At 52.9% G+C, this 27,726-nt stretch overlaps 2 protein-coding genes across 14 annotated transcripts in view; one reads left to right on the top strand and one right to left on the bottom strand.

The window, feature by feature from the left end:
- The window catches only part of ELF4 (E74 like ETS transcription factor 4), a 46,906-nt gene extending 41,366 nt beyond the window's left edge, over positions 1–5,540 (top strand). For 4 of the 7 annotated variants that reach the window (XM_029240369.1, XM_029240366.1, XM_029240367.1 and 1 more), the window contains exons 9-10: positions 752–1,310; positions 1,928–5,540. In XM_029240369.1, coding sequence (XP_029096202.1) covers positions 752–1,310; positions 1,928–2,422 — 1,054 coding nt within the window. In that variant the 3' untranslated portion in view covers positions 2,423–5,540. Of the gene's footprint in view, positions 1–751 lie in introns of all 7 variants that reach the window. The other 3 variants (XM_029240372.1, XM_029240373.1, XM_029240371.1) reach the window with 3 other exon arrangements.
- Positions 5,541–10,422: 4,882 nt separating this feature from the next.
- Positions 10,423–27,726, bottom strand: part of BCORL1 (BCL6 corepressor like 1) — a 60,572-nt gene continuing 43,268 nt past the window's right edge. For all 7 annotated transcript variants that reach the window (XM_029240786.1, XM_029240784.1, XM_029240790.1 and 4 more), the window contains 6 exons: positions 25,837–26,058; positions 23,559–23,725; positions 22,598–22,743; positions 15,837–15,914; positions 14,610–14,763; positions 10,423–11,325 (listed from right to left, as the gene is read on the bottom strand). In XM_029240786.1, the coding sequence (XP_029096619.1) occupies positions 11,043–11,325; positions 14,610–14,763; positions 15,837–15,914; positions 22,598–22,743; positions 23,559–23,725; positions 25,837–26,058 (1,050 nt within the window). In that variant the 3' untranslated portion in view covers positions 10,423–11,042. The remainder of the gene's footprint in view (positions 11,326–14,609; positions 14,764–15,836; positions 15,915–22,597; positions 22,744–23,558; positions 23,726–25,836; positions 26,059–27,726) is intronic.

The following is a 27,726-nucleotide window of genomic DNA, read 5'->3' as shown; positions in this document are numbered from 1 at the left end:
CTCCTGGGACCCTTGTGGCATCCCTGGGAAGCCAGTGGGACACTTGTTGGTTAAAAGAGGAAAAGTGACTTGCCTGAGGTCACACGCCAATGTAACGGCCAAGCCAGCTGTTGACCTGGGGTGCTTCTCTTGCCAGCTGGGGCTGTTTCTGTTACCCCAGAGTGCTCCCCAAGCAGCCACCGGGAGCCTCCACTCCTGGGCTCATCCCCCCAAGGCTCCTCCACTCCAGAAAAGAGGCAACATCCTGCCTTCCTCAGGCCCTCCAAGCCCACCAGGAAAGCTCTTGCTACTTCTTGTCCACACTAAGGTGCCTCCAATTTTCCATGGAAACTTTGGGCTTCGTCTGGCTTATATGTATGTACCTGTCACTACGCTGGTGTGGGCCACAGGGATGCTCTTCTGAAGAGGGACGGCAGTAGAGTGGAGCGGTGACAAACACGAGCTCTGGAGTCAGAAAGCCTTGATGTGTCCCTGTTACTAGCTGTGTGGTCTAGGGCAAGTTACATAACCTCTCTGTTCCTGTTTCCTCACACAGTAAAATCAGATTGTTAATCTTATTCGACTCATGGCTGATCGGAAGATTGAGTGAAATCCTGCATGCCAGCCAGTTAGAATGATCCCTGACCTTTACTAAGTGCTCAACAAACGGTAGCCAAAGTGACGACAAAGAAAACGCCTTCAGCTCCGTTCCTCCTGTGCCCTCCTTCTGAGCCTCCTACCTGAACCAAATCCGTTTTCTATTTCTCCTCAGTACTTCTTCAGTGCCCAGCAACATCCACCTAGGAGTGGCCCCTGTCGGGTCAGGCTCGGCCTTGACCCTGCAGACCATCCCGCTGACCACAGTGCTGACCAACGGGCCTCCTGCCAGTACTACTGCTTCAACCCAGCTCGTTCTCCAGAGTGTTCCGCCTGCTTCGACCTTCAAGGACACCTTCACTTTGCAGGCCTCCTTCCCCCTGAACACCAGTTTCCAAGAGAACCAGGTGGCAGCACCAGGGGCTCCGCTGATTCTCAGTAGCCTCCCCCAAATTCTGGCTGGGGGCAACTGTCCGACCAATCCAGCACCACCCTCGGTCACAGGGGCTGGCCCAGCAGGGCCCAGCTCTCAGCCCCCCGGGACTGTGATTGCGGCCTTCATCAGGACTTCCGGTGCCACAGCAGCCCCTGGGGTCAAGGAGGGGCCTCTGAGGCCCTCCTCCTATGTACAGGGCATGATGACTGGGGCCCCCATGGAGGGGCTGCTGGTTCCTGAAGAGACCCTGAGGGAGCTCCTGAGGGATCAGGCTCACCTTCAGCCACTTCCAACCCAGGTAGTTGCAAGGGGTTCCCACAATCCGAGCCTTCTGGGAAACCAGACTTTCTCTCCTCCCAGCCGCCCCACTGTTGGGCTGACCCCGGTGGCTGAACTTGAGCTCTCCTCGGGCTCAGGGTCCCTGTTTACGGCTGAGCCTAGTGTGACCACATCTGGGAGCCTACTGACCAGATCCCCAACCCCAGCCCCCTTCTCCCCATTCAACCCCACTTCCCTCATTAAGATGGAGCCCCATGACATATAAACGGAGGGCTTGGGGGGAAGTGTGACCCACCAGGCAAAGTGGAGCAGCATTTGTATATGGACTTCCTCTAAGAGAGCCTGACTGAAGGAGTGCACCTGCCCTTATATTTCAGTGGGGGGTCAGTACACCACACCCCCGTGCCCCACCCCTGCCCGGCGTCACCATGGCCAAGACAGGCCCAGTCGGAGCATCCCTGGTGTCAGACCACAGCTTTCAAGAGCACTAGGGGCTATGTTCTTGTCGGGGTAATAGGCTGACTTGGTGACGGAGGGCAGACCTCCTGAGACGTCTGAAGCCCGGGCTGGGGTAGGGGCTTCGTGAGAAGAGTCTTTTTGCCTGACTGTATTTCACCATCTTCTTTCCCTCCACAGAGTACTTACTATCCCGTACGTGAATATCTCTGTATGTATTTGTGTGTACTCGTGGGTCTGTATCTCCATTTCTTTGGTGAGGACGGGGGTGTAGCTGTGAGGTCTTCAAGGGTGTGTGTCTCTCTGTGGGTCAGCCACAGAGATGGGGAATTTTCTGTTTTAAGGGAAAGCCTTCTCCGGTTCCCTTTGTACAAACCAAGATTCGGTTGTTCTGAGCCTATGGGGTACAGGTTGGAGCCCCCACATCTGGAGAGATGTCACAGAGCTGGAGCAGGTCCAGGGGAAGAGACCTTCGATGAGCATGTGTGTTGGGGAAGACGCTTTCTTCCTGGGGTCAGCCTCTTTGCCCACCAGTCATTAGCCAGCAGGCCGGAAACATCAGCTCCCCAGAGCACTTCGCTGAAGCGCCCCTCCAGGGGCAGACCCAGCCACAATGTCCCCGGGGGGAGGGGGGCTAAATTAGCTGGATGTTTGCGCCAAGGGCTCGGGCTGTAATACCAGCCTCCACGGGCGCCCTGCCCTGCACCCCGAATCCTGGCTTCCCTCTTGATTAATTTTGCCCCTGCCGCTTCCCTGCTGGCAGGCGGGGCCGGGGACAGTCGGATAATCCAGTAGCGGTGTGCTTTGGGCCCACCTCTGTCCCCGCTCGTGCCTACTTGCTGCTCAGCCTACTTTCTACTCCCCTCACAGGTCGGTCCACCCAGCCACTTCCGCGACCGCTGCAGCAGACCACCTCCAGTGGGCCGCGGCCCCTGACCTCCAGCTTTCTCACCTCACCCTGATTCCTCCTCCACGAAGACGGGAGCCAGCAGCTGTGAGCTCCCTGTTCCTCCTGTCTCTCCATGTGCCTTCCTTCCATCTTTCCTCTTTCTGAGAAGGGGTCAGCCAATTTTCTCTTGAAGTCAACCCCTCGGCCTGGGGCCTCCATCCCGTCCCCTGTCTCTTCTGTGAATTCGCTTTCCTCTCTCCGCCACGTTTCAGAGCCTGCCTAAGAGCACTAATATGTCAGCCTTGGAAACAGTGATATTATCTGGTGAATTTGGTTAATGTGAATCAGTGCCTCAGGACCTTTGCTATGTCCCTGGCACAAAACCAGCCACGTGACCTAACTACCTCCCCTGGTTGCCCTTCTCTCTCCTTCTGGTCACTGCCAAGCCCATTATCGTCCTCTTGTTCTCCCTCTTCTCCCCCCAGGAGGGAAGCATACATGGTTGTGCAGGTGTATTTCTCACACGTCTCCAGCGCTTGGCGTTAACGTGATTTTTTTCTAATAAAATCAGTTTATTATGACCATTTCCTGGTGGCGGAAAGTAAAGCATCTTGAAGAGGGTCACCTTTAAAAGTAATTTTGGCACAAAGGTGCCATGTGGGTTGAGACTGGCCCTGCCCCCCTTACCCCAACCCCATAGAACTCATCATACGAAGGTCTTCTTCGCACTTCTTGGCCCCTGTGAGCCCTCACAGCACATGACACTACTTCCCGTCCCCTTCGGCACTAGCTGGGCTCATCCGAGTTCTCCGTCACCCTCTCTCTCTGTGCCCGTGCTGGCTCCACATCTACCACTTTACCTGTGGGTGCCCCCAAGGGCCTCATCCACCCTCCTGGCTCCAGGAGGGCTCTTTGGGTTGGGTCTGAAATCTAGAGCTGCAGCCCTCACTCTTCTCCTCAGCTTGTGGCTCACATTTCTAGCGGTCTGCTGGACAGTTCTACCTGGATGCCTGTCAGTCCCTCAAAGAGTGCCCCTCTATCAAAAATGGATTTTTGAAAGTCCTCCACACACACAAAACCTTTCGAAACAAAAAGGCCATCATGACTTGCCTGTTTCTGTTAATGGTGCCACCATTTTCCTGACCTTCTAAGCTTGACATTTCAGAGCGAGCTGATGGCTGCGTTCACTTGACCCTGTCCCCTCCCCATTTCCTGAACTCCAGCGCAGTTTGCCATTGTCTCTCAAATCTGGCCTTCTTCCACATTCCCAGCCTAGCTCAAACTCACTCAGAGCTTAACCCCCTCCCCAGACATATTGGCAGCCCCCCAGGGTGATCCGACTCAGCCCCTCCAATCTGCCAGGGCACCACCTCTGTTCTTCCTCTGCCAGGATGCCTCCAGGTCGGGGTGACACTCAAAATACTTAACCTCCGGGTTTCCCTGGTGGCGCAGTGGTTGAGAGTCCGCCTGCCGATGCAGGGGGCGCGGGTTCGTGCCCCAGTCCGGGAGGATCCCACATGCCGCGGAGCGCCCGGGCCCGTGAGCCATGGCCGCTGAGCCTGCGCGTCCGGAGCCTGTGCTCCACAGCGGGAGAGGCCACAACAGTGAGAGGCCCGCTTACGGCCAAAAAAAAAAAAAAAAATTAACCTCCAATCTGTTCTGAGCGGCTGGGCATTAACCCTTTATTTTCTGAATCGTGAGGCAGTCCAGGGGTCCTGGGGGAGGTGTGGGGGAGCACTTGAGGGCTCAGGTCAGCCGTTCCAGAAGTACTTTGCGCTTAGCATCAGCTCTGTCTTCAGACAAGTTCCCAAGTCTTTGACCTTCTGACAAGGCCCTTCACCATCAGGGCCTGACTTCCCCAGTCGGCTCAGCATTGCTTCCCTGACCTGTGTACTGCTCCAGTCAAAGGGGTGGATTGGCTGGCCTTTGAATGTGCCTCCGTTGGAGTTTCCCACCTCTGTGCTTTTGCTTTACTCGCTTCTGCTCAACCGGAATGGTCTTCCCACCCCGCTAGTACCAATTAAGTTGTATCATCCATCCTTCAAGTCTTGGTTCATGGAAGCTGCCTCCCCAGACCAGTTTTGGCAGTTTTGGCAACTGATTGTGAGCAGCCTGTGACATCTCCTCTGTAATAATCACAAACTGTTGCTTACATCCTCAACGACCTGAACCTATTTAGTCTCCCCAGTTACCTTCTGAGGGGCAGGGGACTGTATCACCCAAAGAGCAGGGCACACTACGAAGCAACTAGTGAGCATCAGCGGACGGTTACTGCTTGAGCTGGTGAGAGATGGGGGACCAAAGTTTGAGGTAGGTGACCTCCAACCTCCCCTCTGCACAGGCACTCACCCCAGGTGCTCCACTGCCCAGGGCCTGCCCTCCCTGGCTCAGTGCCCTCATGGTACCCCCACCCCACCCCCCCAGCCTTAGCATCCAAGAGTTGTTACTACTTTGAACATCCCCTGCCCCTAAAGAAACTTCCCTGTCCAGTTTCTTTCCTACTCGAAGTGTTAAATTAGCTAATCTGATAAACTAACCTGTGCTGATATAGTTATGGGAGAGGGCTAGAGGAGAGCCTCAGGAGACAGGTTCATTTCAACCAGGGTCACGTGGCAACAACATCCCTGCCTTTGCAATGGTTAATAGAGTCAAGAGACTTGCTCCTCACCCCCAGCAGCTGATGCATTACTCCCTCCTCTGAGCTCCCACAGCACTTTGTATATACCTCTTATTGTAGCACTTAGCACATGGTAGCTCCTTAGCTATGTGTTTATGTATGTTTCCCCTCCGATAGACTGTGAGCTCCTCAAGGACAGGGACTGTGTGTTAGTCACTGATGTATCCCCAGCGCCTAGCACAGTGCCTGGCACACAGTAGGTGCTCAATAAATGTTTATTGAAAGAATGAATGAGTCCTGTTTCTAACCATGGGAATTTCAGCCCTATACTAAGGCAGGCAAGAGGGGCGAGAAAAGGACAACCCATACTTGGGGGCTACCACGGCTTTTTTCCCCTCATATAGCACTGCAGGCACCTGCCTCCCTTGCCCACGTCTGCGGCCACCCCAGGACAGCGACAGCAGGGTCCACAAGGAGACCAAGGCTGCTTCCAGCAGTGCCTTGCTGCCACCAGGTGCCCCGAAGACTCTGAACTCCTGCCCTTTTCTGCTGCCCCCTTCCTGGGACAGACTCATCACTATTTCCTCATCCCTGGGTGGGACTGAGTGGTAGAAGCGTCAGGCCCTGTGGGAGGGGCGGAACAAGAAGGTATTCTCACGATCGTAGTCTTTCTGACCCCATCATGTATTTTTAAAGAGGCGGTTGCCTCCTGCTCCAAAGCCGCTGGATCCGAGGTGAGTGAGCTCATTCCCCTCCGGCTGCTCCCAGGCCTGGGAGGCCAAGGCGGTCGCAGCCTGTGAGAGCCTCGGCCTTGGCACCCTGCGTCCAGCAGGTGGCGCTATGGAGCCGGCGCAGGCGGGCGGGTGACCCAGCGGAGCCCGGGAAGGGAGAGGCGGCCAGGGCGGGGCGTGCCGCTCTTGGCGGAGGCGGCCGCGGCCGGCATCTTCCTCTGCCTCTGTCCTGACCCTGCGCCCCAAACTGTCCCTGGGCGGCTCCGGCCCCCACCAAGGCCTTCCATCGCTCAGTAGCTTGGAACTTTCGCCCCGGCCCCCTCCGCCTCCCCTCCCCTTTCCAGGGGGAATTCAGCAGTCGAATGAATGCCCTCTCCCCATTGGCCGGTCGCGCCCGGGCCCCGCCCCGCAGCCACCCACCCCCAGCCTCCGGGACTAGCAGGTGAGCACGCGGCGGGCCTGGCCTCCTGCGCCGGCCGCCACTCTCGCACGGGCGGCGGGAGTGAGACCGGGCCGCCGCCCCCAGCCGCGGGGCGCCCGGCCTGGCCACCTCCCCACCGCGGCCTGCGTTTAGCTACACTTGCACGCACCGCCGCTTTCAACCTTGGAATCGGAGAGTGATCGAGGCACTCGCGACAGCCGTCTGCGCGCGGAGGGCCCCGACCGCCCGCGGCGTGAGCCCGGGTTCCTGGGAGGCGTCCGAGTCCGTTTGCCCAACGCTGCAGCTTAGCAGCCCGCCTCGCCATGGAAACCCGTGGTCTCGGGGAACACGTGGAGCCTGGCCCGCCCTGTTGCGGGGTCCAGAAGGCTCCAGCACTTGGCCCCTCCCCCTGGGAGCTAAGCAGGCCGCCCTTGGGGCGGACCTCATCCTCCGCAAACCACACACGCACTTGTCTTAGCAGGGACGGGACACAGTAAAGCACCCAACAAGCTTCCCCGGCACAGGGTAAAATATGGAAGGGGCAGGAGCTTACCGCCCAATTCCCGCCCCCCCCAACCCAAATAGATCGCGGGTCGTCCTTTCTCGGAGTACGGAGACTTGAACAGGGCCTCCCTCTCAACGCTGCACCCCAAAAATGAACATTCTGGTAAGACCATCATTAACTGTAAGCTTGTGACCTCAGCACGTAGGAGCAACTAACTTCAGCTAAACAGCCATGTTTACTCAGTGTGATTCTCTTCCGTCGGCAGTAAATTGAGCCCCATTTGGCAGATGGAGTAATGAAGGCTCGAAAGATTAGGTTCTCTCTCACCCGAAGTCAGCCTAGATGGTAAGTGGTGGGCTGGCTCTTTCCCCTAGGCCGCACTGAAACGATTAGATCACTTAATAAGAGGCCATCGTCCTCACCCCAGTCCGGACCAGGGATGCAGATTTACCTCCTGCTTTATGGGGTTCACAGTCCGTACCTCCTGCTTTGCTCTTCCCACTCTGGCAGAAGGGCAGTGAGAGGACTCCAGAAAAGGTGTGGGGAAGGGAACCCAAAAGCGAGAAAAGAAACTGCTGTTTGGTCCCGCTTTTAACTCATCCCCTTTCTCCAGAGAAATAAAGGGGTGTGCACACCCACACACCCCAAACACCCATGGCTGTCCACGGGTCCCCAAAGGACCATCACCTATTCCTTTGGAGTCATTCGGACTTTGCCCACAGCATGTCCCTCCTGCCCTAAATGGAAATCCTTACAGCATCCCCACGACTCTCCCTTCATCCTTTCTTCTGAATCTCAAGGGATCACCTTTTCCCCTCCCTCTGCCTGTCCTACCTCCAGCACATTTTTACCAATGTATTAAAAGAAAAACAAAAAAATACTCTGTCATACCTGGTTTAAAGAGTTCCCATGGTTCCCCATCACTTCAGGCAAAAGTCAAAGCCATACTCCGTGGCATGGCTGGCAGGGCTCCTACACCCTCCTCCCCCACCTGTACCTTCTAGCTCCGGTGACACTGAAGTGGGTTGTAGTTTCCTGCACATACTACCCTTCTTTGTCTCCAAGCCTGTGCTCAGATGTCTCCTTAGTTCAAAGATTCTTCCCTACCACCCCTAATTCCCATTTTCCTACTTATCAACTAGGCATCACTTCTGAACAACCCTGTGCCCCTGCCCATCCCTCTGAGCTCCCATAGCATCCTTGGCTTAGCTGGATCCTTGCACTCGCCACATGGCCTCAGGTGTTGTTTGGGAACCCGAGGCCTCAGGATCAGAAAGTGGGTAAGTGCAGGCTCACAGATCACTCCTGGGGCTGGCTGGGCTCCTGTGGGCCAGACACACAGACCCCTGGCCTGTACGCTGATACGGCTCTCCAGAGACTGCAGCCACAGTGAGAGGTCCTAAGAACATAGCTTAAAAGGGCCTCATCCCAGGCCTGCAGGCATCCCGTTCCCCTCAAACAATAACGGGCTCATTCTGGAGCCAGCAGTCAGAAGGAATTATAGCTTCTACCACTGTTTTTCAGAAGTAGGGAGAAAAGCTGTAAAATCCAGGATGGGCATCTTGCCTCCATAGTAGCGGGGTCTTAGGAAAGCAGAACCACAGAAAGACTGCAGTGGGTACGGGGGCAGGGGCACACCAGCATGACAGTGAGGGCAGTGACTAGACGGTGAGGTCAGCTGCTGACACCGGCGGCCCAGGGCAGGGAAGAGAGCTGGCAGGCAGGTGATTTCCTTGACTTAAAGAGCGGCATCCCTCACAGCCACCTAAAAGGTGGTCCCTCCCCGCATCATGCTCCTCCTGTGCAGCGCGAGGAATGCGTGCACACCCCCCGGGGGGACCCCACCAACCCCCGCCACCCCGCGCCAGACCAACGCAGGTGCTCAATTCTCCCCACTGGCCACCCCCGGGATTTGCCCCGGCCTTTCCTTTCCTCTCCAGATCTTGCCCCAGTGACCCAAATGCTCACTGGCCACTCCAACTTGTCCTCATTTGCTGTGCCCATAAGGACCCAAAACTGCAAAGCAGGATCAGGGCTTTCCCCACTGACTTCATGGGGACGCCCACCTTCTGTAACCACGGAAGAGCCAATACGGGGAGGAGAGAAGACAGGAGACAGAAGCCCTGACACAGGTTTTTCAGTATGCAAGTGTTTTTGACTCCACAGCCAGTTGCTTAAAATTAAACATAAAGGGCAGCCAGAATACACACCCAAATGCAAAAAAGTAAAGGCAAACATAAAATAAACCACACAATACCATGACCCCCCAACAGAACCAAAAAATTAAAACCCCAAAAAACCCCTCATCTTTTTATATATATATATATATATATATATATATATATATATACATATATATATATATATATATTTTTTTTTTTTTAGAAAGGGAGAACAACTGTTCAAAACCAACTGGGCAGTATGGTGGGGGTGGGGAGCAGTCCTACAGAAGGGGGCCTAGAACTTCCCCCTGGGGACAAAGAACAAACACAATACAAAGAAAATAACCACCAATGCTCCTGCAAGGGTCAGGAGTCTCCAGAGAACAGATTGTCCCATCCTCAAACTGGCTTTTTTTTTTTTTGCCTTTTTTTTTGTCCTTTTTTTTTCCATTTTCTTCTTTTGTTGTTGTTGTTTTAGCACCTGTACAATAAAACTGTACCATCTCCAACCAGAGCTGGCCATAGGGAGGCCCTCCCGCCTTTGGATGGCACATACTCTCTACAAGGATTGTTCGGAAAAATAGCAATTGATAGAAAAATAAGAACAAGAGTGGGAAAGACAACGCCACAGAGGGGGCCGGGACAGGGAAGCAGCCCAAGCACCTCCCCCTCTCTCCAGGAACAAACTCAGCGCTGGAAGGGAAGCCTGGTAGGGCCACACACTCAGCCCCAGGTCCCCAGGCAGGAGTGGAGGCCGGCAGGAGACCAGTCTCCTGCCCTCATCTTAGGAAATAGCTGAGGCCTGGGTTCAACATCTGGCAGGCAATCCCAGAGCCCTCTGCAGATTCCAAAGGAGAACAGGTGGGGGGCAGAGGGAGAATGAGGGAGGAGAGAGAGAAGAGAGAGGAAAGGGGTGCTCTGAGTCAGGCAAGGGGGAGAGATGGGGACAAGGGTGGGGACCCGAGAGGCTCAGTATCCAGGGAGGCCGGGGGCGCAGGGGGGGAAAGCTGCAGGAACAATCCCATACTGTGCACTCCGAGGAGGGCAGTGAGGACAGCAAGGAGGGGGCTACCTTATCCTTCAGACCCATTCTCAACTCTCCTCCATAAGAGTAACTCATTAACCCCTTACTCCCATAATCCTCCCCTCCCCAGTAAACACTAATCTCGAGACAGCAGGGCTGCTGCAAAGGGCAGGAGGGTGAAACGGGAAAAACTGGGGGAGGGGTGAGCACCAAAGACTCAGGATTCACCCCCCACCCCCCAGACCTGGGCCAGCACCAGCCACCATCATTAGTCACAGGCCAGTGGCCCCCCCACCCCTCCCTGCCCCCTCCCCAGTGGTGGAAAAAACCCTGGGAGTAACTTTTTCGGAGGGAGGGAACAGCTTCAGAGCTTAATCGAGAAAGACAAAGAAAGGAGGTGAAGAAAGTCCCTCAATACAACAAGTTGTCTCAAATCGTCACAGTGATACAGACTTATCAGAAACCAATGAAACAATACAAATTAAATACTAATAAAATAAATACTATGGAAGACAAAAGAACACAGGGGAACAGAGGGGGCGCTCAGAGATTTGGGCTCTTCTCTTTTCTCCTCCGGACAGGCCGTGGCCACCCAGGGCCCAGGTTTGGTCTTGGTCACACACAAGGAGGCCAGTCCAAGGGACCCTGGCGCCACCTCCCACCACCCCTGGGACCTCTTGTCCTCAGACGTGGAGTTCAACTTTCCACCCCCGTCACCACACGACAACAATGACGATGACAGGGAGATGAGAACTAACTGTAACCAAATTAAAAAAAACAAAAAAACAATCCAGTCACTAATGCTGGCATTGATAAGGCGGCTTCTTGTTGGTCCGTATTATTGCCTCTTTCTGCAGTCTGGTGCTCGGTGGGGGAAAGACATGGGAGGTGGGGGAAGGGTGAACTTGGGAGGAGAAAGAAGAAAAGGGAGGGGCTGTTTTCCCGGTCAACTGTTCCAAGGCTGGAACTCCACCTCGGACCCTAGGAGCCGAAGCAGCTCCGCCTCATACCGCACCAGCTCCACAGTCTCAGAGGAGCCCGGGGCGGAGGTGGCGTCCATGCCTCCAGGCCACTCGGCGGGGGTCAGCAGCTGACTGGAGGCCACCTGCCGGTAGAACTCGGCCTTGGGCAAGGTGGCGATTTCAAAGTGCGGGAACCGAGCCTGAAAGATCCTCGAGGAAAGCTTCAGCCTCTTCAGGACGTCGGTAAAGAGAAACCAGTTGCAGGGCCTAGAAAAGGCAAGAATGGGAGTTAGGGGAGGGGGCCAAGGGGACGGGGCGGCGGGGGTGGGGTGCTGGGAGCAGGTGGGAGGGCTGCCGGTCTGGCCACCCTCCACTAAGCCACAGACCCCATGGGTGTAGCGGAGGTGAATATTTTCTCCTGGCCCCTACATTGGCAGGCCCAGCTTTCAGCTAAATGGCGAGCACTCAACCCATGAGTGGTGACCTCTTCCAAAAACGGGCAGCGGGAGGGAAATGGGCCTTCCAGAACCTAAAACTCTGAGCAGGCTTCCCCAGGCCTTACCCGCACCGTGACCTGGAATTTACCATCTGCTGGGACCAGTTCTGCCCCCAGCGATCCCTGCCAGCCTGTCTGGTTTCCCTTTCCTGTTCTCACTCCTGCTTCCCCTGCCTCCTTGTTCTCCAAGATCTTCCCCGGCAGAGGGGGAGCCGTGGAGAAAGGCCTAAACTGCGGGTAATCCAAAAGGCATTTCTCTTTGGCTCTGGAATGCATTAGACAAGTTTTTTCTCCAGCGGAGCACCATCATTTCTGCAGGGCCGGAGCTCACGTTACAGCTACAGCCAGTCTGACTTTGCTGAGCACACCCGACTGGGCGACAGCCTGGGGGCAGTCAGGAGGGGGGCTGCTAGGCTGGCCCGGGCCAAACGCTTGCTTTGACTAAACCACGAGGAAACGCTGCATCCCCATGTCAGTGGTCCCTGTTTCCAGGGCTGTCCCTCCTCGCCATTCGCCATTCCACTGTCCCACTTCCAGCCTTTACCACTTTTAGCCTGGACTATATTGCATCAGCCTCCTCACTGGGTCCTCTGTTATTCTTCGTTTCCTAAAAAGAATATCGGACCTTTTCACTCGCTCCCTAAACCACTTTCAATGGATCCCCAGTATCTCCAGCAAAAAACCCTTCAAACTCTTTAGCATGATTATCATGCAAGACCTCATTCAAACACGACCCCATTCAACCCCTTCAGCCCTGTCTCCACCCAATCTCCCTCTCTCTCTCTCCCTTTCTCTCTCTCTCTCTCTCTCTCACACACACACACACACACACACACACACACTGCACACTGTATCCCCATCCCACCAAATGCCAGCCATTTGATGAAGGACTAGCCCTGTTTTCTGAACTTGAATGTCTCAGTGCCTTTGCTCGTGCCACACCCTCCATCCTCCTCTCCTCCCTGGCCCAGTGCAGACTCCCTGTCACCCGTGAAGCCTTCCCCCGATGTAACCGGTTGCTCATCCCATCTTCCACAGTCTCATGGCACTTGGCTTGTACCCTTATTATAATACCTGTAACAGAGCCCATTTCAGAAAGAATATACAAGAAATGTAAACTGTGGTTCTCTCTGTGGCACAGAAATGGGGACTTGGGGTGGACTGGAACTTTTATTTTTCACTTGACACCCTTCTGAACTGTTTGAGTTTTTTACAATAGTAAATCTGCTTAGGAACTCGGTCTTTTATTAGAGTTAATGGTATACTTGTCTGTGTCCTCTATCAGACTGGAGATTCTTTGAAGGCCAGAGCTGTATTCTAGCCCTCAGGGTTTGACCTGGTACAACTGCTTAAGACATGTTTCTGGAATTGAATGTTCTGTACAGCACCTAAAACTTCTACCCAGACCCACAGTCCTCATCCCTAAAATGCAGCATTTCTTCCAAATGGCAATAACCTCTGTCATCTCACACAATCAGGGAATGGGGTGTTCTGGGTTAAGGGAAAGGGACTACAGATGCCAGACACTTGGACATCGCTTTCCAAGAATGGAGGAAAAACCCCCTCAGAACATTAACATTGGTGATCACAATTCAGTCTTGCTTTGATGAGTCAGAAGGCACTTCTGAAAGCCACAGGGCCTCGGAGTCATCATTCTACACACACACACACACACACACACACACACACACACACACACACACAATTTCTTTAAGAACATAAATGTTCACATCGCGCTGTAGCCGTGTGGAAGGGCAGATTCAGAAGTGGCGCTGGAGGATGTAACATCAGGAACACCAGCTCTGCTGGTACCAAGCTCTCAACGGAAAACCTGCCTGCCGCCCAGCTTGCTGAGTGGTGCGCGGCCCTCGGTTGCCCCGTGTTCTGTCCGCACCTAAAGCACACTACCCCGGTCCTTTTACTGCCTGGGGCCCAAGATCCTGTTTCAGAGAAGGAGGTGCTGAATACTTTGGAGGAATTAATTAACTGTGCAATACTATATCCCAGAGGCCCAGCCCCGCCCTCAGGGATCAGCTTATGCCCAGAAGAATAAGGACCAAAAGCCCGTGAAACTTGATCCCTACTAGTGTCATCATAGAGGCTATTTTTATTCTTATCAGGCCAGGGGGGAAGGGATGCAAAGAAACTGTGGTCTAGTGGTTAGAGTCGTCAACTGAGGGGCTCCCTCAGAGGGTTCCTAATCCATTGCCCCCTCCTCCCCGTCTATCATGTGCACTTCATGTGCTTTCATTTAAAAAAAAATAGGGTCTGATATTTTAAAAATAGATATCAAAGAAAAAGTATCCTTAAAAGTGTCTGCAAAGGTATTTGAAATATGTGAAGACACCAAGAAGAGGACACTTAATGATGGAGGCCAAGAACGAAAGGACAGTGTATCCTGCATCCTCCTAACCAGTTCAGCCACGGCACTGCAGGCTGCTGAACTCCCTTCTGAATCATCAAATAAAGGTTAAACTGGGTTCAGTCTAATGCTAAGTATCAAGTATATCCTAGTCTCTGAAAACGGGTGATCCTCGTTATAATATGCACGGTAATCTGAGAGGACAGCAGCCACGCCATCATCTCGCCAACATTAAGGCAATGAGAAACCAGCCTGTGGATTACTTAAGGACCCCGGTGGCCCCATAGCTATGGCAACCATATGTCCCGGCTTTTCCAAGAATCTCAATTTCAAATATTCTGTCTGGCTGTCCCCAGAAACCACAAAAATGTTCCAGAGATTCTAATAGTTCACCAGCCCAAATATCTCCCAGATCATCTCTTACACCCAGGAACAGGGCAAAAATCCTTCAGAGAGTGAATCGAGATTTTGGTTTTGCAAAACACACATAGTCAATGTACCTAGAGCTATTCTGAACATATCTAATCTGGGCTGGAAAGTCAGGCTGGACTTGGTCATATATTATCTTTCCTATGCTCTAGCACTTGTTCTCCAGGTCTCAGCTTCCTTCTGGAGAACTCCAGCATTCTCAGGGAGGCGGGCCCTGGCCCGGGGTGCTAGTGCTTGGTCCTCATAGATCTCTCAAACACTCACCCGCGGGACACTGACACCTGGAGGTTGTAGCAAGGGAGAAGAGGCTTGTCTGAGAGCTCAAACATAAAATCATCCCCATCCACATCATCTCCTTCTTGATCGGAGCTCCCAGGAGGATTATGTAGGAGGTCACAGGCAAACCCGTCTTTTTCCTCTGTAAAGACATCATACAGGGAATTAGGATTTAGCTACATGCATAAGACCAAAGAAAAGAAATGCTCCAACAAGATAAAGAGGTGTGGCGGTGGGTGATCAGACGAACAACCAGATCCCCAGTCAGGGCCAAATGTCTCTGATCTCATGGCTCACAGCCTTGGGAGGGCATGTGAAAGTTCTAGCCCCGGGAGGTAGTACTTTGTGGCCAGAGATTCCTTATACTCCTCCACCTTTCAACCGGAAAAAAGCAAGGTGGTGTGAAGGATACGCTGCCCAACTGTTGGAGACAGAAGCCTGAAGATGTCATCGGCAGTTGAAGGCAAGGGAAAACACCTGCCCTTCAAACTGCAGCTTTCCCAAGCCACCAGACTGCCTGCTGGCATCCCCAGAAGCCCGGAGGGGGCTCAGCCTGTTCCCTTCCCCAGCCGTGTGTTCGGGTGTGGCCTGCCTCTCCTGGTCCAACTTCCCCCAAGCTTAGTAGCGGGTGCCTCCCTCGATCTGCAGCCCCTGGTCCAATGGGTGAATGCCGGATGACGGCCACAGAAAAAGGCTCACTGCTCTTCCAACAAAGGAAAGCTCGGGCCAGAAGGCTAAGGGCTTGGGAGACAGCAGCTATCATCTCAGAAACCCTGTGTGCATCTTGGGGGCAGGGTAGGGAGGGAATGGTAGCTGCCAGATGAGGGGCTGGGTCCCTCTGGAGCGTGAGCAATACCAGAAGAGGTGACAACGCACATAGGCGCTTCTGGCAGGGTTAGGACAAAGCAACGGAGGAGAAAGGGACTTGGAAAAGAGAGAATTTTTAAAGTACCCAGGGTGGGGAGTGGTAGAGGGCTAATGACGGATGGCTTTCTCCAAATCAATGGCATCTCCTGGTTTGGGCCAACAAGTTCTGAGTCTGGGGGAGGCATGGGCTAGAGTGTGGGCTGAAAGGGCCTGTAAGCTACTAACGGGTGAAGAAGGGCTACCTCCATTAGGTCACTCCTGGCTTTGAGAAGAATCAGTGAAACCCAAAGCAGATCCCAAACCTCTGAGCCATAGACAAGGGTGGGAAGAATCCCACTTAAAGCTTACCCAACACAGAACTGCTGTAAAAGTCCCAGGAAACGCCAGGATCACCCTCTGCCCGGCCCTGAAGATCCGAGAGGTGATCTGATGAAAGAAGAGAGGGAAGTGAGAAAAGGAGGTAGGCTAGAGAAGGAATCTAGAAGCAAAGTATATCCATATGGGGTTAGGAGAATGGGAGATGGAAAGGAAGGACCATAAGAGGGGCTGGGAGCGACCCAAGAGAAATCCGCTTCCTGCTATCCATCAGAGGTTACAAACCAGCAGCCAACAGCCAGATCTAGCCCGCTTACTGTCTAGGTTTTGGCCCAGTGTTTTAAACCCCTATAATTTAATTAACTTCTAACATTTTAAAATTGGGAAATTTCACTTAAAATTTTGGATTTCCAACTTTTCTTGAAAAAAAAAATCAGGAGATCTGGCAACACTGCATCCACATTCCTACATGTCAACAGTTGGCTGGAGGGAGAGGCGACATGTGCGTTCTCCAATTCAGCAGGCCCCACCCAGCCTGCTCTGCTCTCTAACACGATCAGCCTGAAGGCATTTAGGCCTGCGACCCCTGCTTCAAATGATGTAGGGAACTACTCTGCAAGCAGAATCCTAGACCTATCCCAGGATTTCAATTCCCTGTTGGTCACAATGTTCATATATCCAATCGCGATCTTGCCAATTCAAAGTAAGATGAGGAAGCATAATTCCTTCTGTTTCATCTTTGAAAACATGGTAGGGAGGGGAATGGCCAAGTTTATCCTCATGAAAACCTATTGCTTCCACGCCTAGGTATATACCCAAAAGAATTAAAAAAACAGGTATTCAAATAAAAACTCATACGTGAATGTCCCACAGCAGCTCTATTCACAATCTCCAAAAAGTGGAAACAACCCAAATGTCATTCAGCTGATGAAGGGATAAAAAAAATGTGGATAAACACTATGGAATATTATCCAATCCTCCATTAGGAGGAATGAAGTACTGTTACACACTATAACATGGATGAAACTAGGAAAAAAGGAGGCTAAGGGGTTAGGACTCAGTGTGTGTGTTGTTTTTTTTTTTTTTTTTTTGGCTGCACCACATGGCTTGTGGGATCTTAGTTCCCGACCAGGGATTGAACTCAGGTCCTGGCAGTGAAAGCACCAAGTCCTAACCACTTGACCACCAAATTCTCCCAAAAAACCCCATTTTAAACCCTCTGCTTACCTGATCTGAGAACAGACATCAGGTCACCCCTTAGCCTCCTTGTTCCCTAGCTAAGCATCATCTAGGTGAATTGTTTCACCTCTCAGCCCCACGTGGACAAAAAGCAGGTTTCCATGACAAATTCAACTGTGTCATCTGTGGGCACATGGCCCAGTGGTTGCCAATATGCCACGTAGTACAGTTGACAAGCTGATTTAGCTGTGACACCTGGGCAACAGGACAGGAGAGAGTCCAAAGGGCACAGGTGAGGTGAGAGTGCCCCCTGAAAACCAAATCCCAGGAGGAAGTTGGCAGCTACTCTTAAAGGAGCAGAGCTAAGCTTCCCAGATGGAGGGCACCGCCACGGTCCAATATACCTTCCCTTTGGGTCACACATTCTATCAGCAAAAATGCCCGTCAGCTGTTGTGAGCTACTGAAAGAAATCGTTTTTTAGCAACCTTCTAGGAGATGAAGGGTTTCTTCCGAGAGGAAAAGGCAGTCAGAGAGAAGCATTCAAGTAATGGCTGAGCAGCCGGAGGGGAAAACCTGTCCTCATGTACATTAGATCTTTTGTGCATTCTATGAAAAAACTCTGAGGTCATGGCTGCCAGCTTATTTCCTCTTCTGTACCCTGTGCCATTTGGGAGTTAGAAGTAATTCCTTCCAAAGGCCTCTGTCAGGTAGGTGTCTATTCTGTGCCTAGCCCTGTGCTAGGTGTCCTGGAAGATAAAGGAATGAGATCGTAAGTTCCCTAAAGGCAGGGTCCACGTCTGTCCTGTTCATCACTGTCTCCCTGGTACCAAAGCCCAGGTGCCTGGCACACAGTAAGAGCATAATAAACACATGGGGAAAAAAGTGGGCAGCAGGGCAGAAATTACTATAAGGCGAGACTCTAAAGTCATGTGCTTACTCAGCCTGGGTCCGGAACATATGCATTCAAGTGACTGCTGTCCCCCACACAGGTCACACGAGGACTCCATCAGAGCAGCCCTCGCTCACCACATTCCTGGGGCTCTTCTCTTGGAGCTGCCTTCAGAGACCCCGGCACACTCCTCTAATTTTCCTCGCTGGCGACAGATCTTTGTCATTTGCAGGTGAATTTGCCTTTTTGAGACAGCCCAAAGTTAACTGGCACAGGCAAAGATGCCAAAGTCGGAACAGGCCCACGAGTGGCATACAAGAGGAACCATCAAGGTCTGCTTGACGGGGCAGCTTTGAGGCACGTTTCCTCACACGTCTTCTCGTACAATCAGGATGAGGAGTGACTCCTTTTCCCTGATTCTCCCTTGCCTTCCCCTTAACTTTCAGTTCTTTCCGCTTTCCTTGCCTTCAAAAAGAACCCTCAGCCCAGCAATCCCGCTCCTAGGTATATACCCCAAATAATTGAAAACAAACAAATACTGAATCAAACAAATACTTGTTCACGCGTGTTCACAGCAGCACTAGGCACAATTGCCCAAAGGTGGCCACAACCCAAATGCCCGTTAGCTGATGAATGGATAAGAGAAAATGTGATCTATCCATACGAGTGGATATCATTCAGCCTTAAAAACATGCCACTACGTGGACAGACCTTGAAAACATGACGCTACGTGAAAGAAGTAAGACTCAAAAGGCCCCATACTGTATGATCCCATTTACATGAAATGTCCAGAATGGGCAAATCCATAGAGACAAAGTAGACAGGTGGTTGCCAGGGGGCTGGGGGGGGGGCGTGGTAGTAGAGAGCAACTGCGTATGGGTATGGGGCTTCATTTTGGGGGGATGAAAATGTTTTGGAGCTCGATAGAGGTAGTGGTTGTACAACACTGTGAACACACTAAACGCCACTGAATTGTTCACTTTTAAATGGTTATTTTTATGTTATGTGAATTTTGCCTTGATAAAAAAAATTTTTTTTAATTCCTCAGTGTGAGCCGTGACCCTGGCAATCAGAGTTTCTCTATGTCCCAGGGTCCCATCGTACCCCTCCCCATCTCCTCCAACCAAGTCACCAGCTGAGGGACATGAAAGGAGAGAAAAACAAAAAACAAGCAGTCTTCGACATGGGGTCATATGGCTGAGGTCTCTGGCAGGAAAAACAAAAACCTGTGATTCAGTGACCTCAAGTGGTAAATTGCTAACCCTTTCATCAGTGGAAGGAAAAGCAGTCCTGATACTTCCTCCAATGCCCCAACCCAAACTGCAACAATTCCCCCCAGCTCCCACATTCTTTCTGACAGAGGACGAAAAACGAGTCTGTTTTCCCTTGGGTAGGTTGGATATTATTCTTTTCTTCAAAGGGTCAAAGGGAAATCAGTCACATGCCTGCCTGTAATCTGGCCCAAGGAGGAGGTCTTCCAAAGGCCTCTCAGAAGGTTTGGATGGCTTGGTGTTTCGAGCCCAAGGACGAGAGAGAAAAGGTTCACTGTCTGACCTCCAGACAGTGTTAAGCCAAGCCAATGTAGGAAAGTCCACATTTTCAACCCACACGATTTACCAGCATCTTCTGCTTTACAGAAGAATTCACTACAGGACACCATCCATTTACATTTAAAAGAGGATTTGATTCCCAGACTTTTCCAGAACAGGGGACTTGTACAAAATGAGGATGCTCTACATGAGGCACAACCCTGATAATCTCTCTGGCTCGCCGTTTCCGCCCTTTACACCCTACAGGGACTCGCCTTCATTTGCTGCCCAGTGGGATCTCCACTAGGGGAGGAAGAAGACAATTAATCTATGGAGAATTTGGTCAGGCAAATGCTTGGGGATGAAAAGCAAAAAGCTTCTTAACTACGTCGGCCAGACAGGCAAGGTAAAAAGAAATCCGGAAGTCCACACGGAGGCATCTAGATGTAGGGGCCTCCCTAACCCTCAACCTCGTGGTGCTTCCTGCAGCCACTCTACCCAGTGGTTCCTTGAGATTTGGGGCAGGGGAGAGCTATGGAGATGAAAAAAGAGAAATACCCGGTTCAAGGAATCAAAAAGCTCCTGGTGATGGTTGCACAACAGCGTGAATGTACAAAATGCCACTGAATTGTTCACTTCAAAATGGTCCTGTTAGGTGAGTTTCTCAATTAAAAAAAAAAAAAAAGGCGGTGGGGGGGGACTTCCCTGGTTGCGCACTGGTTAAGAATCCACCTGCCAATGCAGGGGACACGAGTTCGAGCCCTGGTCCTGGAAGATCCCACATGCCGCGGAGCAGCTAAGCCTGTGCGCCTAGAGCCCGTGCTCTGCAACAAGAGAAGCCACCGCAATGAGAAGCCCGCGCACCGCAGCGAAGAGTAGCCCCCGCTCACCGCAACTAGAGAAAGCCCGCGCGCAGCAACGAAGACCCAACGCAGCCAGAAATAAATTAATTAATTAATTTTTTTTAAAACAAGGCCCTGAGTAATACTTCTCATCCCCCCCAAAACAGCCTTTGGCCTCAAGTCCCTCCTCCCGGTGCCTGCCTCCCCCGGCTGCCAAGGTCCTAGCCAGATTGAGCACTTTCCCTAACAGCCAATCAGAGCTCTGTCTTCAATAGGCACTCAGTATTTGCATGGAAAAGAGGTGGCCCAGTTTTAACACTCCTTTCAGCTCCTGGCTCCCACTATGAAGTTATAGCTCCATGCCCATAAAGTTGAGAAACAATGTCAAGATTTGAATGAAGGTGCTCAGCCTGGACAGGCTAGGAAGTGCCAGAATTAAGAAAAGTCTTTTCTTGCGTCTGCAACACAGACTAGCATTCAAGTTAGCTTAAGGAGGCATCAAAAGGCTTTCTAGTAGTTGGGATTAGTTAACAGACATGAGAAGAAGAGAGAAAAACGTGTTTATTTCTAATTTTGTAACTACTTAAAATGGTTTCAACATTCAAACTCCTTGGGGATTTTGGAGAAGGGGTCCGAGAAGAAAAGACTTTGCTTCCGACTGTGGTCAGAGACAGCTTTATTTGGACCCAGAGGGCCCCAAGCCCTCAGGAGGGCAGTCTCTAGCCCAAAGACACCCCTAGATGAGACCTGCTGATCAAAGGAGAGCTTCGTGCAGTGCTTTTATCATGTTGAGATGCTCTGGACGGTCCCGTGTGGCAGCTTTTCCTGGGAATTGTGTGGAGTGCAGACAACACGCGTGCGCGTGGAGGAGAGTGCGTGCGGTGCGTGGGATGCAGGAAGAGGCCACAGAGGGTGGCTTGCCCCGAGCCCCGGTGATGGTCCAGCTAAAGTGAACAAGAGTCCTCACTGGCCCAGAACAAATGCCTGAAGGAGCATCCCCAAGGGGCTCCACCCCTCACAGACAGGGGCCTGGGACCCCAGAGCCGGCAGAGGGAAGAGGCAGTCCTGCTCCAGCCAGAGAGGCTGGGTCCTGCTGGGGGCGGGAGGCCTGCACACGGCGGGGGGCCCGCAGGGATGAGTTGGTCTGGCTGCGGACTGGCTGGGGGCTGGCCGAGCAGGAGTCAAGGGCTCCCTCAGCGGCCTCCTATCGCTCCCCCTCCAGCTTTCATTAGTACCTAGAAGGCAATTCCCACCTAGTCCTCCTTCCGTGGGGGCCTTTAGCTCAGGTTCCTAGCTAACCTTTGTTCAATAAACAAATGAGCCCCTGGTTGGGAGCCCAGGACTGTATTGGGGGAGGCGTGGGGGGGGGCGTGGGGGCATGGGGGGAGAGTTCGGGGCTGAGGCCACAGCCCAGGAGAGAGGGAGCAGCCTCGGGCAAATCCTTGACCCTGTGGGCTTCCAGGCGAGAGGGGCTGAACCACAAACACTGAAGCCTCCGAGGAGGATCAGCGACACAACTCCCAGCTGCTCCATCCGACCGAGTGCCGCTCAGGCAGCCTGAAGAAGTCACTGCTAGCGCAAGGGCCAAGCTGTGATGTCACGAAGGAGGCGGGGTTCCTTCATTCGGAGGTCAAGTCTGAGGAGATTCCCACTGAGCATGCCCAAGCTAGACTTCCCTCCTTCCCTCCTCCCTGCTGTCCAACTCGGCAGAGCTATCTAACTGCAGACAAACAGCTGTCATCCACTAATAAGAAAATAAAGGCAAGTTGGCTTGTGGCCCTTGCCATGGGCCTTAACACTACTTTTCCAGAGGGGGCAGGTGAGGGAGAAAGAGAAAGGAACAGGAGGATGCAGAGGGAACATCACAGTTACCACAGAGTGTCAGGAATAAAGTATCGGAGGGGTCCCAAGGGTCGGACTTTGACCACCAACAGGGAGAAAATACAAAGTGCAAAAACAAAAGCAAAATGTTAAGTGTCACTTCTTTGCAACCGACATACCATTCAAAGCACAAGTCCACACATTTTGCCCCCAACTAAGTCTACTAGTGGGGCTGCTGTCCCACAGGGAGGCCTCCCCACATACCGAACGGGGAAATGGGTCCCCGCGGGCTACCAGGGCCCTGAAGAGGATGCGTGTGACGCGGACGCTCAAAGCACAGGGACAAGAGGAAGCGACCTTCTGACTTTTTAAAGTTCACAGAGATTTCTGAGCCACCAGAAGGAAAGCCCATGAAGAGGGCTGACACCCCTCACAGGAGGTGCTTGAGATGGAGGAAGATGAAGGGCATCTCGGGAGCTCAGGGATCAGAGGCCAGCCCCAGGAACGAGGTTTTGAGTCTGGGCCGTACTCACCACTCAGAAAGCGCTTCATGGTGTCGCTACTGGCCAGCTTCATGGCCGTCTGTCCCGAGTAGGTGGCCAGCGTGGGGTCAGCCCCGTAGGACAGCAAGAGCCAGATGGTTTCCAGGTTGTCGTTGACCACCGCATCATGAACTGGCCTGCGAGGTGATACAGGGTGAGAACAGCAGGGCCCAAGTGGGAACCTGGGTGTCTAGGCCTCAGGCCACCTCATCAGGGAAAGCAAACTGAGCTGACCCCAGTGTAACGTGGGTGAGACTTAGGGCAGGGGAACCACTTGCTGGCCTGCACTGTCCTCTATCCCTACCTTTCTCCTCCCTCCCATTTCTCTCTCTTATCTTTCCCCCACCATGACGGGACAGTCCCTGTGGCACAACGGAGCTCCGCTGTTAGCTCTGGAGCTCAGGACAGAACAGGTCCCTGACTGAGGATAAACTTAGAGCAGATGCTGGGGGATATGAATGGAAAAACCCAGATGATTGCCCCAGAGCAGGGATGAGCAGAGCTGCTCCACACACCAGGCCGGTGGCCAAGCGGAGCCTACATCCTCTGACCCAAGTCCCCCCACTCGGTATGCAACTTGTGTCAGTTTCACTCAGGAAGTAGGCCCTCGAATAGAGCACAGGAGAATGGGTGCAATTTCTTTAAGACAATGGCAGGTGTCTCTCTCTCTTTTTTTTTTTTAAGTATACAGAGATCAATTCAAGAATCAAATCTGGGATGTTACCCTAAGGTCAACCTCCCAATTCCTAAAGCCCGAGGTTCTGCCTGAGACAGGTGCACAGGATGATCCCTAGACAACACCAGCCTCCCCTCAGTGACCAACGTGGACTAGCCAGCAGGAACTCATCCAGCCTTGCCCTGAACCGGTCCGAACTGGGGCAGGTTCTCTTGAGGGAGGGGCTGAGCGGGGAGTGGGGGGGGCGGCGGGGGGTAAGGGGAGCAGCCTTCTTGCCTCGTGCCGTCCTGCGCGCTGCAGTTTACGTTGGCACCGTGCTCCAGCAGGATGTTCAGGATGTCAGTCCAGCCCCGGGAGCAGGCCTCGTGCAGGGCCGTGTAGCCAGCGTTGTCACGGTGATTCACATCTTCACTGTCTTTCTGGAGGCAGTAGAGAACAACGTCCTGTGGGAACGGGGAGAGCGCCGTGAGCAAACAGAGGCCAAACTCTGGAAATCACCCTAGTTAGGTCTGCAGCTCTCCAACTGTCCAAAGAGTCTCAGAACCTGCTCTTTAGTCCAGAGACTGACAGGCAAATCTCAAAATCTTTTGCCAACAAAATCAGTCCTGAGGTGCCATCGCCAGCGGCTCAACTTCGGGCCGTGTCCTCAGCCATGGGGAGACAATTCTAATGACCGAGAATACTCATCTGGGTGTGGTTTGCTGGCGTGAGGCCCTCAGAGAGGCTCACCTGCCCACCCAGAGCTTAAACCCTCAGGCCTCAAGTGTCTGAGCACTCTTTCTGTAGTCTGGGGCTTTTCGAGACAGCCCCAGACCAAAGAAATGAGACATGTGCTGGCAAGCACAGCCCCTGGCAGTAATTCGAGAACAAGGAAGAAAGAATTGGTTTAAGTACTATCCCTGGATGCTGGTTTTAATTGTTTTAAGTACTATCGCTGGATGTTTATTCCTGGGCAGTCAATTCCAGGCCTCCCCTCAAATCAAGACTGTTCCAAGGATAAGCCAGTACGGTCACTCATCCATAGTAGTGATTAGCTTCCCTGGGCTGAGACGACAGGACCAGAAGCGGGACTCCAGGCCTAGAAGCTGCCTAGCTAGTCTAGGATGAAGCTGGTGAATACGCTGACGGGCAGGGGAGAGGCAGCCCCTCTTCTGAGGGAAAGAGGCTGACAGCAGCTACCAGGGGCCTCTCATCAGCTCCCCCAGGCCCTGGTGAGATGGGACTCAGCCGTCCTGACTGACAGCTAGCTCACTGGCTGGCTGGCTAGAGCTAGCGAGCGCGCGAGCCTGTGTGTGCCCGCTGCCTCTACCCAGGGGACCGCAAGGCCCCCTACCCTCCTCATCAGTGCAGGTGTTGCCTCTTCCTCCAGGCCTCAGACTACTCCTCCCTCCCTCCCTCCCATGACAGGCTGTCCAACTTGCTCTTGCCCCATCCTGATTGGTTGGCCTGTGGTTTCCTGTTGGCTGGCTTGGCCCCAGGTAAAAGAAGTTCACTTAAAGGGCAAGCGTTGGTCATCATTTTTTCTTTCGATCTCCCTTGGCAGCTACCCAGGCCCCCACACAAGGTGCGCGAGACAGATACGTGGTTTGCCAGTAAGACACTGTCAAAGCGGCTCTCCCATGCCAACCAGGCTGGCTGGGAGTGCAGCTGTCTTTAAATGAGTCAGTTATGGGTGTCGGAAGCCTTGAAAAAAAAAGAGGGCCTACTCTAAAGCCCAGCAGCTCCACCCTTCAGAGCAAATCCTGGGGAAATAATTGGTGTGGCGGGCAAAGGCACATGGTCGAGGAGCTCATATCAACAAAAATGTCCAACAAGGTAACTGCATGATGGCAAATGAGTCAGGCTTCTACCCCTACCCTGGCATTTGGGAATCAAAAAGACTTTGGTGTGAATTCAGACTCACATGTACGTAGTAGCTGAGTGATTCTGGATGTGTCACTTAACAATGCTAAGCCCTGATTTTCTCACCTATAAAATGGGGTTAATAAAACCTACTGCCATAGGCTTACGGTGAAGATGAAAGGACACGACGTAATGAGAACTCAACACGACAAAATAAACACCAGCTTCCTTTCCTAATTTCTTTTCGATCCATAGGGAAGTAGCATGAGGCGGGGTGAGCTCATCTCTGCCCCTCCAACGTACTCCTGACTCCCCCACTACCAGAAGCCAAAACGAGGGGAAGCTGGAGAGGGATGTAAAGAGTGAGCGATGATCACCCCCGTCCCTCTCTGAGTGGGGGAGCCACGGCACAGGGAAATTCAAGACGACATAAAAACCCCCAAATCCCATTTCTGGCCTAGGAATGTACTGGATGATACTGTGTCACCATTTCAATTCTGTTCAGCCTAAGTTGCCTTTCAAAAGGGTTTGCATTCCCGCACACCACGCCAGGGTCAAGGCGGCCCCAGAGGCCGTCTGCGCAGTAGGAGGAGGCCAGCCTGGGCTCAAGCCCCAAACCAAGCCTTGCCCGGGCCACAGAAGAGCCAATGGGGAGAAGCTTCTCCACAGATGCTCGGGCAATGGCATCCTGTGGCTGGGGGGTGCTCCTTACCTTATAGCCAAGACGGGCCGCCCGCTGCAGGAGGGTCTCGCCAGCATTTTTGTTCACTATGAGCCGACGAGCCTCTGGGGGGATCTGCCGGGCTGCGGGTGACTCGGAGGCCTCCTCTGGACCAGCACTTCGGGACTTAGAGGGCGTGCATGGCTCTGTGGGTTTCGCTAGGGTGGGAGATTTGGGAGATCGTGTCTTCTGCTGGCTCCAACGCCCTTTACCCTGGAAAGCAGAGACGCAGTCCTAGATCAGCACAGGTCCCCACTCATTTCTACCTGGTGAGCAGATGCTAAGGGGCTCAAGTCCTCAACCCCAGAAACCAAGGAATAATGATGGGATTGGAAAGCACAGGTTGAGGAGACATCCCAGCCTCTCTCAAGCACTCTGCATGCCTTCTTTACCTGCCTCGGTCCCCATTTATTGCGGTTTTTACAAGTCATCTCGATAAATAAGCGGGAGCAAACTCTCAGAGTAAAGAGAAGTGGAGACAGCTAGCTTTGACTAAAGAGGCACGGCTGTGGAAGCCTTCACTCTTGTTGCAAAAACCTTTCCCCCACATCCAGCCCTCACCAGGCTTTTCCCACCTCTCATCACACCGTGTCCCCGATCACACTCACGCCCCCCTGGGCTGGTGGAAAGCGATCAAGCCCACGAAGCAGACAGACCGGATTTTGAATCCTGCCTCTGCCAGCCACTAGATACAAGACCTGGGGCAAGACCCAACCTCTCGGAGCCTCACTTTTTCCCTTGCGGGGTCTTTGAGATAATGAACTAGAGCAGCTCCAGAACAATGCACAAGGTGGGTGCTCACAAAACCTTAGTGTCCTTTCCTCATGAATGACCCCTGCATGTCTCCTTTATCCTCCCATCTTGAACTGGAATGTCTAGAGAAAGTTCCCATGCCTGGCCCAGCACTGTTTAGTGAGTCTGTAGGGGCAGGTAACTTGTCTCTTTCAGATGAAGGGAGGGGACTTCAGATGGGGAGGGACTGTGTTCGAGGAGCTGTGCTAGAGGAACCAGACCCAAGGCGCCTCATCTGCACCTGGACCTAAGTCAGATGATGAGATTCGAAACCTGGAGTTGATACCATAAGTGGACAAGACTTTGGGGGGGCCTTGGGAGAGGAGGGTATGACTCGCATGTGGAAGGGTATGAATCATTGGGGGGCCCGAGGACAAGAATGTGCCCTCATCAGACTTTAAGATGGTCCCTGATGATCCCCACCTCCTGAAATTCATGCTCTTGTGTAGCCCCCTTCTGCACTGGAGAGGACTGATCTGTGTAGCCAACAGGAGAAGGCAGAGAGGACGGTGTGTGGCTTCCAAGGCTAGGTCCTAAAAGACAATGTTGCTTCTGCTTTGCTCTCTTTTGGATCACTCGTTCTGGAGGAAGTCAGCTGCCAAGTCATGAGGACACTCAAGCATCCCTTTAGAGAGGCCCACGGGGCAAGCAAAGGAGGCCTCCTGCCAACAACAAGCATCAACTTGCCACCATGTGAGGGAGCCACTCTAGAAGCAGATCGTCCAGCCCCAGTCAAGCCTTCAGATGAATGGAGCCCTGGCTGACACCATGATGGCAACTTCAGGCGTGGGAGACCCCAAACCAGACACAGCGAAGCTGCTCCTGAATTCCTGACCCCCAGAAAGTGTACGAGATAATACATGTTTATTGTTGGGTTAAGCTGCTAAATCTTAGGGTAGTTTGTTGCACTGCAGCAGATAACTAATACATCACACTTCCTCAAGTCCCTCAGAGCATCAAAGTCTCACTTAAATCCTGTGTCTTCCACAACATTCTACAGCACTCTGGTCCCCACTGCCCTCTTTCTCTGCAACACCCAGAACACCTAGTCCGAATCACATAACCCAATGCCTTATGTCTGACTGTCAA

Source organism: Monodon monoceros, unplaced genomic scaffold (assembly GCF_005190385.1).
Source record: "Monodon monoceros isolate NGI ecotype Baffin Bay Population unplaced genomic scaffold, NGI_Narwhal_1 Super_Scaffold_22, whole genome shotgun sequence".
Lineage (NCBI taxonomy): Eukaryota > Metazoa > Chordata > Mammalia > Artiodactyla > Monodontidae > Monodon > Monodon monoceros.
Note: the sequence above shows the minus strand (reverse complement) of the source record. Positions and strands in the feature narration are given on the sequence as shown.